The 16,411-nt window shown below is 43.7% G+C and overlaps 1 protein-coding gene across 3 annotated transcripts in view; it reads left to right on the top strand.

Annotated features, from left to right (window-relative positions):
• NCKIPSD (NCK interacting protein with SH3 domain) overlaps positions 1–16,411 on the top strand; it is a 117,501-nt gene that overhangs the window by 26,514 nt on the left and 74,576 nt on the right. The window contains exon 1 of one of the 3 annotated variants that reach the window (XM_077325435.1): positions 13,698–13,716. The exons of the other annotated variants lie outside the window; for them this stretch is intronic. Coding sequence (XP_077181550.1) covers positions 13,714–13,716 — 3 coding nt within the window. The 5' untranslated portion in view covers positions 13,698–13,713. Of the gene's footprint in view, positions 1–13,697; positions 13,717–16,411 lie in introns of those variants that run through there. 3 annotated transcript variants of the gene reach the window in all.

Below are 16,411 nucleotides of genomic sequence, written 5' to 3'. Positions count from 1 at the left end.
CCCAAATATGGGAGAGGCCTTGTACAGAAAAGTTTCTGAACAATATGGTGTGTTTAAAAATGGACGTTATAATACAACTTATGCTGAAAATTGATTATAGAGCATTTCAGGAACACTTCATTGCACCATTATACATGGCTGTGAATGTTTAAAACTACACAGTCAACAAGTTTAGTCTGTAATGTAATTAAGAAACTGTGTTATCCTTCTACGAAAGAGCCCCTGTAAGCCCCTGCTGCTGAACTTGATATCTAAATGGGCTCCATAAGATAACTGGGATGACGAGTATAATAGCAAAGGTACCCCCAGCATTGAGATCCTTTCTTCCTTGTAAGAGCTGCTACTATTTGAAATTGGAGAAACATCCACATTTCTGTTTAATATAATTGCTCTTAGAGCTTCTGTTGCAGAAACTGACCTTCTTTTCTCCTCTCTGACTAATACAGTTTCCGTGCAAATAAAAATAAACAGAATGTTTAATAAAGTCTTGGCTCAGTTCCCAGTGAAGGGCTTAAGCTTCGTTCTGTCCCTTGCGAAGATTTATGTATTTCAGCAACTGAGCTGTCAGTCTGAGCACCAGTAAAAGGATGAATTCCTGAAGGGGCTGAAATGAAATCCTTAACACAGAACCATCACGAAGTCTGCCCATAACACCTCCGTTCCTTACACTTCAGAGAGTTCATATGTTATATGGGCAGCTGTGTAGCCCATGTTATAGTTGCACCCCATTTGTATCCGCACTGATAATAGCAATGTTATGGGCAATCTGTGGGCATCTCAGATGGTGTTTATTTCTGTAGAAGCATGTTGTCAGTGCTCTGGTGCCTTCCAATGTAGCTCATTTAGTTGCTGTGAGGAGCTCTTTCACATCAAGAGCTTTTGACTAGCTTTTGAGTTGTTTTCCAGGAACAATGACTTAAACAGACAAATGTAGGAAAATGTCTTGTCCTGTAAAGAATAAAGGATTCTGTCTGGAAAACGACAGTCCCTCAACTTATACTGAAGGTCAATACGGCATAATACTTTAATTCATTGTGTTGCTGTTCAATTCAAGTGAAATACTTTATTGAAGATCTTAAGGATTATCAGGTAAGGATTTTGGCCTTTTCTGTAGGTGATAGTGTCATCTGCCTATTTTTCCTTCCATAAAGCAGTGGGCAAACTACAATATGGAGACACAATAAATATATCGTAGGAATTTTGAAAGTGATGTGATGTGGGCATAATTGTGTGCACTTTTGACATTTAGGTTAAGAGTGCAGGGCTTAGAGATGGAAGTCCTGGATTCAGATTCTCTATGTCTCATCCGTGAAGCTCACCAGGACCATTTATGCACTGGAAACTTCACTGCCCCAGCTCTTGCGCAGGAGGCCAAATCGGGGGCGGATGAGGTGCACCAGGCCAAATGCTCTCCCATGTGGGTGGAGGAAGAGGTGGGGCAACCTGCCACGACTAAAACTCCAGCCTGCAGCCCAGCATGAAACCTCCAGTGCATAATCGGTCCAGATGATCCTGGTCCAGTCACTTTCCTTCTAACCTACTTCATTGGGCGGTGGGAAGCACTTGCATATTGTCCTAAGTTTGGAGGGAGGGCAGGATAAAAATATAGTGATCCTCCCTCTTGCCCCATTCATCTTGGTCACACAGGTTTTGAAGACTGTTGAAGCACTACAAAAGCTGCTTACTAGACATTACGCTAAGATGACTGCACATATCAGTAGCAACAACACATTGTTGATATGGGCTTCATCTTTCAGTGTCTCAGCTCATGCAACTGTATTCTATTATACTGTAGACCAGGCTTTTTCAATGGGTTTTTGTGAAACCCTGGGTTTTCTTGGTAGCCCCGGAAGGGTTTCTCCAATTGGGTGGGAATTAATTTTCTCTGTATTATTTTTTTAATGTAAAACTTTTGGGGGTGACATGACCATATATGATTATGTTGACCTGCCCCTCTCCAAAATGGCCATTGACGAACCTGGAGGGGGTGGAAAAGGTAGTGGCCCCAGTAATAAAAATACTTGCTGACCGAGGCTCGTTGCATGGCTGGAGTCCAAAGAGGTGAGTACATGTGACTTCCTGGGGTGTGGTAGGGAGGTGTGGCCTGCTGACATCAGTTCTGAGGTGTCTTGAAGCTTGAAGAATATTTAAGGGATTTCTCAACAGTTAAAAGGGTGAGAAAGGCTGCTGTAGACTATTGCAGTCCCATTAATTCCCTAAAGCTATGGTAAAAACCTTACTGGTATGTCTGTGCTAGTGTCTGTAGTTGACTGGTTCCTTCAATTCTTTTCCAACTTCCACTTTAATCAAAAAGTCTGCCAGGAATTAGTATTGTTGCTACGGATGTAAAATTTCTGAAAATGTTTGAGTCCTTGGAAAATGTTACAGACAAATTTTGAGTAAAATTTGAAATATACACAATACTTCCTGCAACGTAAAATGCAATATGTATAAGATTGTATTGATTAGTATGTGTGCACACTTACAGACGTTAAACTGTTCAAAACTCTGAGGGATTTCTTTTAAAAGGCAAGCAATTCCTACCTATACATCTTGCCAGATTACCCATGGTATTGTATATGATACAGAGAGCCTAATGTGTGGTAGTCTCAGACCTTTGCCCCCTTAAAAAAATAGTTGGCTATTGAGCACTGTTTTTAGGCTGGAAATATAGTGAAGGATAGTGGAAATGAGAAGCCTTTCCTCTGTACCATTTTCCTGATGCAAAGTGCCTCCATTGAGGCTGCTATTTATCCCATTGGGGAGAACATACATGTTCATTCGTATGTACATGGCCGTCTAGGAGGGTCAGGAGCAGCTTTGCTGTATCATTTCAAGTAAAGGGATTTAATGGACAGAAAGGACTTCACCTCCTGTTGGTCAAACATCCTTAAGTTTTTTGGGGGGGTTGTGGGGTTTTTTTGTAAACCATGACGTTTGGCTGTCTACTTACTTCTCTGTGGATACAATCACTTTGCCAGATTCCACATGGAAGGAGTATTGTATAATGCAGTGGTCCCCAACCCCCGGTCTGGGGACTGGTCCCGGTCCGTGGATCAGTCAGTACTGGGCCACGGCTCCTCCTTGTCCTCCTCCCCAGCTGCTTCAGGGGCTGCCCTGCCACTCTGCTGCCAGCTCACCTTTGGTCTCTCTAGCGGCTGCCATGGCTGGGGCTGCCCCTCGGTGTGGCACTGCGCAGCTGTTGCTGGCAGCGCCCCCCAGTGGGCAGCAGAAAGTCAGGAGCACCAGCAGAAAAGCAAGTGGAGCAGGGACTCAGGCGGCGGTGACGTCCCTCAGCAAAAGACTACCCCCCGGGCCTCAGTAAAATTGTCAAGCATTGACCGGTCCCTGGTGATAAAAATGTTGGGGACCACTGGTATAATGCACATGTATGTGAAAAGCTGTTATGCAAAGAACAGTGATGCTGAAGATATTCATCTGGTATGTCATCCATGCATTGTTACTCTTGTTCTCCTACTCTTTTGGCAAAAGATCCATGAACACGAAATAGGTTCAGTTGCTTTGGGCGCCAAAAGTTTTAACGTGCTAGTAGTAGGGTAACCCTTTAATTATAACAGCATAAAATAAAAACTCAGTGGTCTGAGTTGTTGCTTGCCTTATACTGTGCAATGCTGGATTTAAAGATGCTTTGCCTACTTTGGGTGTATATTGGAAGACAGCAATTATAAGTGATAGGTGGAATAAGCCCCCTAAAATGATATAGAAATACCAGTTCTTTAATTAGCTTATTGCTTACTGCAGATGTTCACCATCCAGATTTTTGTGTGATGTTAACCCCTTGGCATCTTGGGCTCATTAATTAGTTGGAATATAATTGGATTGCTAGACTGTTTTGAGAAGTAATATAGTACAAAAGGAAGAATGCAGACTTAAATCTATCTGGAACTTAAAGGACAGGGCTTAGAGTAGCTAAAAAACTGACCCTCCATTTCTGCTTCTGCTTTTTAACTTATTCTTCTCTGCCACAGTCACTTCCTTATTCTTATTCTACTGTTCAGCAGGTCTTTGTTTCAGAGTAGGCCTTTACCACCAAATGGTCTCCTGCTCATAGTCATTACCCCTGGGGACCTGCGTGGACTCTCCCTTTATGTATAATTGAATCATAGAATCATAGAGTTGGAAGGGGCCATACAGGCCATCTAGTCCAACCCCCTGCTCAACACAGGATCAACCTAAAGCATCCTAAAGCATCCAAGAAAAGTGTGTATCCAACCTTTGCTTGAAGACTGCCAGTGAGAGGGAGCTCACCACCTCCTTAGGCAGCCTATTCCACTGCTGAACTACTCTGTGAAAATTTTTTTCCTGCTATCTAGCCTATATTGTTGTACTTGTAGTTTAAACCCATTACTGCGTGTCCTCTCCTCTGCAGCCAACGGAAACAACATCCTGCCCTCCTCCAAGTGACAACCTTTCAAATACTTAAAGAGGGCTATCATGTCCCCTCTCAACCTCCTTTTCTTCAGGCTGAACATTCCCAAGTCCCTCAACCTATCTTCATAGGGCTTGGTCAACGTATCTTCATAGGGCTCAACCTATCTTCATAGGGCTCTTCATAGAGCTGCTGCTTTTCTTAGGACTGCTCCTGGGTTCCCCTTTTCATCCTCCTGACTTAGGGCTCTGTACAGTGTGAAAATAGTGTGTGTTCAGTGAATCCAAGCTGGAAAAGCACCCCAAAATACCTGCTTGGTATTCAGCTGAATAGATTTTGTTCAGATGATTATGATGATGATGATGATTGCTGTTTTTCAGCTATCTGAAATAGGGGCTCACCAGATAGTTGCAGTTTAAGTACATCTCAGTCCCCTTAAATGTCTTCAGAGTGAACTCTCAGCTTTGAGAAGGCATTTAAAGGGACTTTAAATCAGTGGTCCCCAACCTTTTTATCACCGGGGACCACTGAACACCAGGGACCACTCACCGGGGACCACTCAACGCCTTTTACTGAGGCCCGGTGGGGGGGGGGGGTTAGTTTACTCCTCTACTCTCAACCACTGCCCTAGCGCTCTCTGATTGCTATGGTAATGTTTAAATATCCCTTCAAAATAAGATACAGACACGCCACAACAATGAAGTGTGTGGTAAAGTGCTGGGGGGGATGAAGTAAAGGGCCGGGGGGGGGGGAAGGCATCCTTCGGGGCCCACCTCCAATTAGTCGAAGGACCACATGTGGTCCACGGCCCACAGCTTGGGGATCGCTACTTTAAATGTTTTTGGAGTTCACTCATTCCACTGCTGCAGATTGTAGAAGGCATCTAAATTTTAAAAGGGATGGGTAAAACTTCTTCGGGGCCTATATAATTGGATTCGCTGGTGTGATCTTTTTCAAACTTTTTAATTATTATTATTAGGAGCAGCCACAGCAGCTATGCTGCAAATTTGGTGCCTCTAGCTCAAAAAACAGCCCTCCCCAGAGTCGTAGATACCCCCAGATTGATTCTCTATATTATAGCCTATGGGGACCATTGAACATAATGGTCCTCATAGGCCATATCAGAGCTGTGAAAAATTGGTATTCTTTTGTTAGTCAGTAACCTTTTATTGGCATAAAGGTATTCCTGAATACTTACGGAATCTGAATGCCATATTGGTATTGGGATTTAGGAAATACCAATATTTTATAGGTTCAGTATACCCGAGCCCCAAAAATCCTTGGTTGTGGGTTTTTTTACATACCCCTATGTGAAAATACGTAATAAAATACTGCATTAAAACAGAAATTTGCCTTAGGGACCTTAAAGACTTGTAAGCTATATAGTGGATAAGCCAAGGAGTTTTCCTTAGCTGTGTTTTTCCTTAGCTGTGCAAAATCAACGGTATTGTAGAGGACAGCTTTTCCCTGCAAAAGACAAGTTGCTGATAAAAGCTGTGCTGTTCTAAACATTAAAGTTTCTCTTTGCCCCAGATTCACCTATATCGATTTTTTTTTAAATTATACCCTACTTAGTTTAGTGTCAGATTTCATTTCCATCATCTCACTGCTATTATGACAAGAGATAGCAATGTTGGAATAAATAGCAGACCGCCATAGCCTGGAGAGAAATCACTTCTAGTGAGAGAAAGTGGATCCTATTTCATGTGAACTAGCAGTGGAGTGGCAGCTGCCTGAAATCCAAGTAGTATGGAGGCCCTTCTGTGTGGGGCAACACTTGAGTAAAAGTATTGCTCAGGTAGATATCACCTGCCAGCTTCATCCCCATGGCAAGCCATTTGCTGGTGGTTTCTGATAAGTGTGAAACCAGTGTTGAGCAATGGATTCCCCTGCCAAGTGGATATATAGCTCAGCTGGCAGTAACACTGCTAAAACGCATTAATAAAATAAAAAAAATGTCATTAGAGTTCATTCTGTAGGAATATGCTTGTAAGATTGTAAAGTACTGCTCATAATTAACACATAACACTGCAGATGCCGTTTCTGCCCTTTTTTGACCAAATACCTTCAAACCAAATAGAATGAGACTAGAAATTAAGCCCGCTGTGGCTTAAAGACAGCGGGCGCTAGGGAGGCGATAGAGTAGGGTGGGGTGGCAGCGTGACTTGGCAGCGGGCAGGCCGTGCACCAGAAGCCGTGGATGGTGCAGCCTGTGTGGCTCCGGTGGCGTTTGCCGCCTCCTGGATGTCTGAGCCTGGTGCGGCACCTACCTGAGGTGTAGGGTGGAGCATAGAAATGGCGGGTGGTGTGCTCGGCCGCAGAAGACAGTAGAGGTAGTTGTTGTGGGGCCGGGGCCTCCACGGCCATTGCTGCCGCAGTGTCTGCAGTCACTGTGGCATCCGTTGGTGTGGGTGTGGGTGCGGGTGGAGTGGGTCCCGGTGGCATTGCTTGGGCAGGAGCGGGCGGGAAGCAGTCTCTGGGCTGAAGGCCGGCAGCGACATGGCGTCTTTGGAGTGAGTGCGGCCGGAGGCGTTGACAGCGGTGGTGCGGCCGCACCCGCGTGGGAAGGTAGAACTGTCTGGATGGCTGTTGGCGGCGCAGCCGCAGGGCCAGCTGCGTCCGCGGGTCCTCGCCAGCGGGTTTGGGTGGTGGGGAGGTGGTGTGTTTGTGGCTAGGGCTGCTGGCGGGGCCTCCTCGCAGCGCAGCCAGTCGGCGACCTGCTGTCTCCGTGGGTAGCGTGGAAATGGCGGCCGACCGCATGCGGGCGAGTTGGAGGGGCGGATAGGGAGGCACTTTGCACCTCCTGATTGGTCAGTCCGGCGGCAAGGGACCAATCGCAAGCTGCGCTGCGAGCGGCTCGCAATTGGTCTCTTGCTGCAGGACTGACCAATCAGGGGGGCCCAATCGATTGGGCCCTCCAATTGTCAGTCCGGGGGAAGGGGCCTATCGGCACCCTTCCTCATCACAGACAGGGCCCGCCCTCGGGGCCCTTAACGGATTATTTAATCCGCTCCACGAGGAGCGGTTAAAGATGATTTGGAGATACAAGCTGTTAGAAAAGCCTCCTTTATCTCCCTTTTTACGGTACTTGCCAAACTGGCCTGGAGACAGCATTTTTTCCAAGTTAACCATTGCTCTGATAAACAACAAAGTCCACTAACTCACATTTACCCAGGGGTTCCTGCCTTCTATAAAACATTCATGGGAAGGATGTTTGCCACAATTTGGGGAGAGGAAAAAGTCTGCCTTGAAGCATTTTGCCCTGCCCAGATACTTTTTTTCACAATTGGAGTATAACTGTTTTTGAGTTTTGAGTTTGTGCTGAAAGGGGACCATGCGGGCCTATCACGCTTGAAAGAATGGCTAACTGCAGAGGGGGGATCAGAGTTTCAGATTGTATAAATCAATATTGTAATAAGGAAAATAGATGGAAAGGAAAGAGGTTGTTAAAAACAGATGAGCCAGCTAATAGGAGTTATAGAAGTACTTTTGTTCTAAATTGAATTGCTTGCATTAGCTTCTGTCTCTGATCATATTGGAAAAGATCTGCATTACCCGTTTTTCTCCTGCTTTTCTGTTTGAGGGATTTTTCGTGTTTTTCAAAATCAAGAAATTATGGATTATCTCATATCATTAGAGCCATGCTTGGCTCTAATATTTATGCTGTATCACCTGCCGCAAATTTGGTTCTTCCCCCCATGTCATTCAGCCCACACAATTCCTCCCAATTCAGTGGTAAAAAGGATAATTTCAGTTGTACTGATTCTCAGGATTTTGGTATTACTGCACGTGATAGTAAACTAGCTGGCCCTTGTGGATAAGAAAAGCTTCTCAGTTAAAGGTAAAGGTAAAGGTATCCCCTGTGCAAGCACCGAGTCATGTCTGACCCTTGGGGTGACGCCCTCTAGCGTTTTCATGGCAGACTCAATACGGGGTGGTTTGCCAGTGCCTTCCCCAGTCATTACCGTTTACCCCCCAGCAAGCTGGGTACTCATTTTACCGACCTCGGAAGGATGGAAGGCTGAGTCAACCTTGAGCCGGCTGCTGGGATCGAACTCCCAACCTCATGAGCAAAGCTTTCAGGCGGCTGCCTTACCACTCTGCGCCACAAGAGGCTCTACTGCACGTGATAGTAAACTAGCTGGCCCTTGTGGATAAGAAAAGCTTCTCAGTTGAAACACATGTAAACAAGTGATGGATTTCTGCATGCTCAGGGAGCTCCCCAAGGGAGGAAAAACAGATAACCATCCTGATGGTGATTAAATAAGTTCAAGAAAGGATGGGATATTGTGCAGCTGAGCATTAGTTAAAGGGAGGAAAGAGGAATCATCTAGAAGTCATTTATCCAACAGATTTTATGTATGCTTCATTGTAGGAATACAGCTCCATGAATGGTCTTTTTAAAAATATAGACATGTCCTGTAGCAGGCGGAATCCTTTAGATCAGAATAAAATCAATTCAGAGAACATCTCAAGGTCTCTTTAATGTTTGTACTGATGCCTTTACTTTTTGCAATGACAGCTTTGTAGAAAAAAAAAATTAAACTGCCCTGTCAGGCCCCTTGGTTCTCTTCTAGTTGCTGTTAAAAAGATTCTTGGGACTTATGTCTCTGGTTTACTTTAATTTTGCACTTCTTCTAAGAAGAAATTGGCAAGTGACACTTTTTTCTAAGTGTGTCCCTTGAACATAAAAGGAAGTGCCTGTTCCTCATTAGTTGCTCTATTAAAATACTCATAGCTTTGCTCATCTAGTTTTTTCCTAAAAGCTACGTCTTGTCTTCCTTCATTTTACAGGCAGGATTTTTGCATGGTTTAGGGCCACAAATCCCCCCTGCTTTTGCAGCTGTCCAGCTCAGCTGTGCAGAGGGGGCGAGGGGCTGATGCTGTCCTTTTAATATTCCCTTCCGGATTTTGGCTGCTGATAAATCAGTGAGCTAAACTTCAGCTCAGAGGAGTGAGGTCACTTTGATTATTCTTCCTCACTTTTCCTTTCCTATCCCATTAGCATGGAGACACTTAATGAGCTGTGAAAATTCCAGGGCATGGAACCTGGGGTCAGCCCTGCCTAGCACAGAAGGGCGACCTCCGTGGAATACCAGGGTCATGATGCGGGGGCAGATAATGGCAAACCACCTCTAAGCATCTCTTTGCCTGGCAGCCAGACTATCTTTGGATCTCCTGGCTGTGTTATACACATGCCATACAATAAATAATGCCATGCCCGTGGAAAATAGCAATCATCAGGCAATCAGTAGGCATGTTACCATCACGCTCTTAGTAGGGGTTATCTAGTACTGGCTGTGTGCTAATGTTGTGCACCCATGTTTTATACTATGCCTACTATTGTGTATGTGTAAGAAGGCTGAAGACATAAGAGTATAGGGCATAGTTTAAATGTCAAAAGGGCATCTTCTGCAACATGAAATGCAGTGCTTGATTATAGCTTGACTACCTGTACCTAATAGGATTTTCTATTAAGCCTAAGGACATGAGGTGCCTGGAGATCTGGATTTTCCTAATGCTTATTAAATAGAAATAACCAGATCGATTTCTTTCTTTCTTTCTTTCTTTCTTTCTTTCTTTCTTTCTTTCTTTCTTTCTTTCTTTCTTTCTTTCTTTCTTTCTTTCTTTCTTTCTTTCTTTCTTTCTTTCTTTCTTTCTTTCTTTCTCTCTCTCTCTCTCTCTCTCTCTCTCTCTCTCTCTCTCTCTCTCTCTTTCAGTCTCTCTTTCTCTCCCTCTTTCTCTCTCTCTCACGCTGTGTCGCAGTGGCACCAAATGTGTCGCAGTGGCACCATAGTTAGGGCAGCTACTTCTTTATTGCGCAATCCTTGCTAGTCAGGGAATTGCATAGTGACTGTGGTGCCATGGCACTGCATAATCAGAGCTGATTGGTTAGCTTTCAGTCAGATTTAGATATAGACTGATGTCACCCAAGACAAATGAAGGCTTTAATCTGAGTAAAAGCAGAAAAGAGATGGGTTGGCCCATTGTTGTGGCAGCTAGGTGCCACAGCTAGCACATTGTTGGCACATGGTTGTGGCAGCTAGGTGCCACGTGGGCTTCTAGTTTGATTGCCTGCTGGAACAATGTGAGAATGGAGGACAAGCCTGGCTGTCTCCCCAATGAACTGTCAGAGTCCCCTTCTGCATTTTACGCTCTTTTGTGTCTTTCTAATCAGAAAATGAGCTTGGCTTTTTCTCTTAAGGTTAAGATGCTAATCCCTGGTTAATACTAACTAGAGTTAAACCCCATGGAAGCATGGAGCCTCAGTGGTAGAATGGAACCGAACCACATCTTGTGTGCTGTTTGTTAATTCGCTGCGTGGAAAGGCGCTCAAACTGTTCTTGACACTTGTTTGAATTTGGTGCATTAGCACTGTGAGTGCATCAGGTGCCTAGACTGAATGTAGAAAACATCTTGCTTCTAATTTAGCATGTGACTTTTGGAATGAGACTGTTTAGGTTTTGTATTGCTTTCTCTTAAATTGGGAGAGACAGGTAGAAGGAGTGGAATATTATTGTGCTTAATCTAACTTTCCTGAAGGAAAGGAAAAAACTTGGTTTGAAAGGTACATTTTGCAGTTGCTTGTCATATCTGTAATAGTCCCATTGCCATAAATATGTAAATTGCACATATGTGCACTAACAGCGCATGCCTGCAGTCCATCTTTGGTTCTGTCACTATGCCCTATAAGATCCCATTTGTCTAGAAGAATGCTTTTCTGAAAGGTATGATTATTCTAGACTGCTGAACAAGTTCTCCTATGTGACTGGCATTTAAACAGCTGTAGCGTTTTGTGGAATGACATTTCAAAAAGTACTCTGCAGGAGTGATTTTTATATGTGCGTGTGTGTATTGGAGGGAGAAAGAAAATGGAAAAGAGAAAAGTGGATGGGGGATGGGGGATGAAGGATCACACTGCCACCGAATTTATTTTTCTGAACAGTAAAAAGCTCTGAATCCACTTAATGTTATGTAGCCAACGAGAGTAAGATTTGGGGGGGGGGCAGGGGGGGACAGGCATCTTCTTAGGAGTATATTGTGTGTAACTTGAAGATAAATAGGAAACATATTCTGTATCTTAAATTGAATGAAAATATTTTGCACTGCTGTTTTCATTGCTAGGAGAACGGGCGGTTTCTTCTGTATTGGTCTGAGTCATAGATATATTAGCAGATGGTGTGCAGTTATGATGTTGTCTTAGACCCCTTGGACCTCCTGGTATTATCCACTGTTGCTGGCAGTGGCTGTCTGGCATCTCAGTTGGAGGGGGCTCTTTCCCAAAGCCTGAATGCAGAGGTGGTGTTCTAGCACTGAGTCACAACCATGCTCCGGGGTGGAGGGTTAAAGGAACAGGGCAACCTATTATTGCATTATAATTACTATATATTCTATGAATCTCCAGCTTTTTAAAAAATGTCCATGTTTAGAACCTTTCATTGTGCAGAACCAGTATGGTGTAGTTGTTAGGAGTGCGAACTTCTAATCTGGCAAGCCAGGTTCGATTCTGCACTCCCCGACATGCAGCCAACTGGGTGGCCTTGGGCTCACCACGGCGCTAATAAAACTCTTCTGACTGAACAGTGATATCAGGGCTCTCATAGGGTGTCTGTTGTGGGGAGAGGAAAGGGAAGGCGACTGTAAGCCGCTTTGAGACTCTTTTGGGTAGAGAAAAGCAGCATATAAGTACCAACTCCTCTTCTTCAGATATAAGGAGAAAGACACATCACCTGCCATGAGGAAGTCCCATGAAGCCGACTGTATTCTCAAACATACCTCACTAAGTTTCTCATTTTTCTTCAGTGATAGTTAGGGGAGGGTGTACTTGTTGATTTAATTCTCATTTAAAGTTGCTGAACTGCTTCAGTGGCTAGGAGACTGTGGTCACTCAGTCTGTATTCTCAAGGATGTCACTGAGCCTCTTTTTGCATATATCTGGCAGATGAAAATTGGTCTTGGTCTATGTAGTTTAATGCCGGGGCAGTATGGGGATTACATGAACAAACCAGGCATTGGAGGCAATTCTGAAGTTGAAACAAAATTTACTATGTATGAAACAGAACAAAACTGCAAGCATAAAGAGATGAAATGTCTTTTCCCCATTATAAGGAAAGAAGACAGTGAACTAAGAGTCTGTTGTGCAGTCACCTACCTGAGTACATTCTTGAGAACATAAAGCAACCCTGGGTGGAAGTGCTGCCTAGGCCAGCGGCCTTTTTGCCGTGCCATTTAGATGTTTTGTGAAGCCCACTGGCATCACAGGCAAGCAGCAGTCTTCCCCATTGTTTGTCTCCCAGCTGGGGCCCCCAGAGGATTTTCTCAGGCAGAACAGTTTTTCTGTAGCGCAGTGTCCCCTGAAATGTTGCTTTTGGGACACAGGGTATTTTGGGCTGTGGAAACATTTGTGTTGATTAAGGCTCTTATTTTTAAAAAATGTACTGTGTAATTATTCTTTTGAGGCAGTGTAAACAAAACAAGAACAGCAAGCACCACAATAAATGTCCACAATTTACAGTAATTTAAAATACAATAAATTCCTGTAGCCAACAGCAAAATCAATATTCCTAACTAATAATAGTAATGTGCTTGTGTTCTCTCTCTCTCTCTCTCTCCCCCTCTCTCATACACACACACATACCCAGACTGAATAGAAAACCTTTCACCAGGCACCTGCAGGCAGTCTCACCTTTCTATCACAGTAAAGGCCTTATCCTTAGCTGCAGTCTGTCACACCTCTTGAGAGAATGGGGCCACACCAAGAGCAGCCTCTGCTAAAGATGGGCTCTTTGTGGGAGCACGCTGTTTAATTTAGTGTCCTTACTCCAGAGGGAGGCATTTAAAGGTAATAACCCATCACTATAAATTATCCTTTGAGGAAAATAATGCTTCCCAGGAACTTGTTAGGCAGCAAGCGTGCAGGTACATTTTGCACTAATTGAAATAGTTCCAAATAGTTTTCAAAGGAAACTTTACGTAGGGCATATTGCAACAGACCAATCTGGACGTGATCCCAACATCCATTTCATGGCCAGATAGTACCTATCAAGGAAAGGTTGTGGTTGGTATGCCAACTGTTAGCGACTATTAGCTGCAACTTGTAGCCTACAGGGTGTAGATGGAACACTCTGTCTGGGGCAGTATTGCTCTGTATTCTTGGAGCCTGGGGGCAACAGTGGGAGGGCTTCTGGAGTTCTATCCCTACTGTTAGATCACCAGATGGCACCTGGTTTATAGCCATTGTGTGACATACAGTATTGGACTGGATAGGACATGGGTCTCATCAAGAATGGCTTTCCTTATGGTCATATCTGTGAGGATTGATCATGGTATTAACCTATTCCTGAATCCCAAATTAGCAGTATCTCTATCAGTAACATTTAAAAAATTTCTAGATTCAAGTTATTGGCCTTACCCTATTTCCATCTTGTCTCTAGGTGAAAGTGATAAGGTTGGTGTCTTCACACTTTACTCCAAATAACCTGTGTTTTAATTTAGAACATAAATTAATTTAGAACATTGAAACTCTGTGGTGCCCCATAATCTTAGCACAAGGAATATGATCCTAATGGGGCTATAAGGCTATTATAGCATCCAGTATGGAATTTTTGTAAAACTATTTTGATTATTGCAGATTCTTGTAATTGAACTATAGGCACAGCATCCCTCTCCCAATGGGAGGTTTGAAAGCTGCAAACGTAGCATTTGTGTGTTTAAATGGTGAGTTAATTTAGATGTTTTTACAATGCGGCATAAGTTGTTTTGTATAGTTAGAGGGGAGACAGAATAATGGTTTTAAAATGTACAAGTTGCGGTAAAATGTACAAGTTGTAATAATAGCTTGCCCAAAGTATTTTTGTCTGAGTTATGTAGGTTTGTGTACACATAATGACCATAGTTTCACGCTCAGAGACTTTGGAAATTATATAGTAGCTGACAAAAATCAAAGAGGAAGTGGGAAGATGAGAAAGGCGATAGCCGACACGGATGCTACGTTTTAATTGACCGTTTTTAGCTTACATCTGTGAAATGTCAAAGGACATTAAAGAACCTCCTGTTCCACCGAAAGGCTGCATTCAGTTTGATGGTGGTCACCTTTGTGGCTTCTGTGCAGCCCCACATGGGACTGTGCAGGCCAGCTGCATCGGTGAAGACTGAAGCTTAGCTTAGCTTCCAAGATCTGATAAGATTGGGCTGGCTTGGGTGACCCAGGTCAGGGTTACTTTTCATATAAGACCGCATTCTTGGTAACGAGCACCTCTGTGTACAGACTGGAAGAGCTGCGTGCTTTGTGTTGTGACTCTCTGTTCACTAAGTTTCATAAAGACAAAGTGATCCTTTTGTCCAGGCATTGAGTTCCTGCTTTGCTGGTACTAGTAAAGAGAAAGCTGTCTCATCTCAAATACTATATCAGTGGGTAGTTTGGCCTTGAAATGGATACACTTAGTGGTTGACCTGTCTTGGTTTTTTTCACTCCACCAGAGCTCAGGCCCCTTTGGCCGCCTTTCTTGGCAGGGTCTCTCCAAACAACATCTGCTACTGCGTGGTCTTCTCCATCCATGTCTGCAAAACCCTATTCCATCAATGTGAATGCCAAAAATGAGGCAGCTGTTGGGAGAGCTGTGCTATAGTCACCTTTTCACTGACCAGCTCACACCCATCTCAGTGAGCTTGCTACTGTTGGACTGTGCAGACACCATGAAGATGAAAACAGGGTTGGACTTATCTGCAATAGTTGTTCATCAAATGGTCTTCTGTTCAGGTACACATTGCTCCTTTTTCTGCTGTGGCTCCTTGCTCTGAGGGCTTGTCTTCTCCAAGTTGGCGAAGATAGGAGTAAGGAAAGAGCATTATTCTTGCCTCTGTCACATGCCAATTTGGATGGGAAAACTCTGGTGTGAGACATATGGGCAGGGGCATACTCCTAATACTTCAAATCTTCTGCAAAGATTTAGGATCTTAATCCCCCTTGCTGGCCTGTGCCTGCACAATTCAATGTGTCCCTGCACAGAAGACCACTCTGAGAACAACTGTTGCAGATAAGTGCAACCATGTTACTTGTGGGCAAGGATAGTGTATTTTTATAACCTGGAAGTCCAGGTGATGACAACATCAAAATCTTGTCTATGGGGAAGGATGCATTGTGTAGGGGGTTGGACTTGATGACCCTGAAGGTACCTTTGAACTCTATGATTCTTTGGTGTTTCATTAAAATATCAGTTCTACCAAGTCTTGGTAAAATTCAGGAGCCTAAAGTTGGAGCAACTCTATAAAATCCAGGCATGTGATATTTGGTAGTTTGAATATTCTTGGATTTTACAGGTAGTACCATTCTGATAATCAGAATGTACTGGGTTGCTTAGAAGGAGAGGTGCTAGTTGCTACATTTTGGGCAGAAAATAGGACTGACCATATGACTGCCTGGTTCTTCCAGCTCTGATTTTAAATGATGACCCAATTTGCCAATTTCAAATTTTAATATCTAACTATAAGGAATGTTGACTGACAGTGCCTTGATCTACAGTGCTATAATATAGAATCCTCCTCCCATTTCTCCCAATCTTATATCTGCTGTATCACTTGAAAATGTTGACATTTGAACATATTAACTGAGTCAAGCCACTGGTATTTCAGAAGGGGTATTATCTGCTTTAAATGGCAGTGGCTTCTCAGGGTTTCATATAGAGGTCTTCCTTATCGCCTGTTACCAGATCCCTCTCATTGGAGATACTGGGTATTGAACCTGAGATCTTCTGCATTCCAAGCAAATCTCTACCAATGAACCATCACCTACCCCAGCAGGGAGTTTCATTTCTTTGTCTCATGTTGAAAATATCAACAGAATTCACAGGAAGCTTTAAATATTCATTTGGCATAATAATTAGTGTATTGTATGATCCACAGTGCTTTGCTGAAACTCCTATTCTGTTGGCTAACCCCTTGAAGAAATAGAAGCCTTCTGCTGTTGTTTTACAGGAATCTTTATGGATTTCCTTCGTGGATTGCAGGGGAGTTACAAAAGAA

The sequence above is a fragment of the Paroedura picta genome, chromosome 3, assembly GCF_049243985.1.
Source record: "Paroedura picta isolate Pp20150507F chromosome 3, Ppicta_v3.0, whole genome shotgun sequence".
Lineage (NCBI taxonomy): Eukaryota > Metazoa > Chordata > Lepidosauria > Squamata > Gekkonidae > Paroedura > Paroedura picta.
The sequence above is the reverse complement of the archived record's forward strand: the minus strand, read 5'-3'. Positions and strand labels throughout refer to the sequence as shown.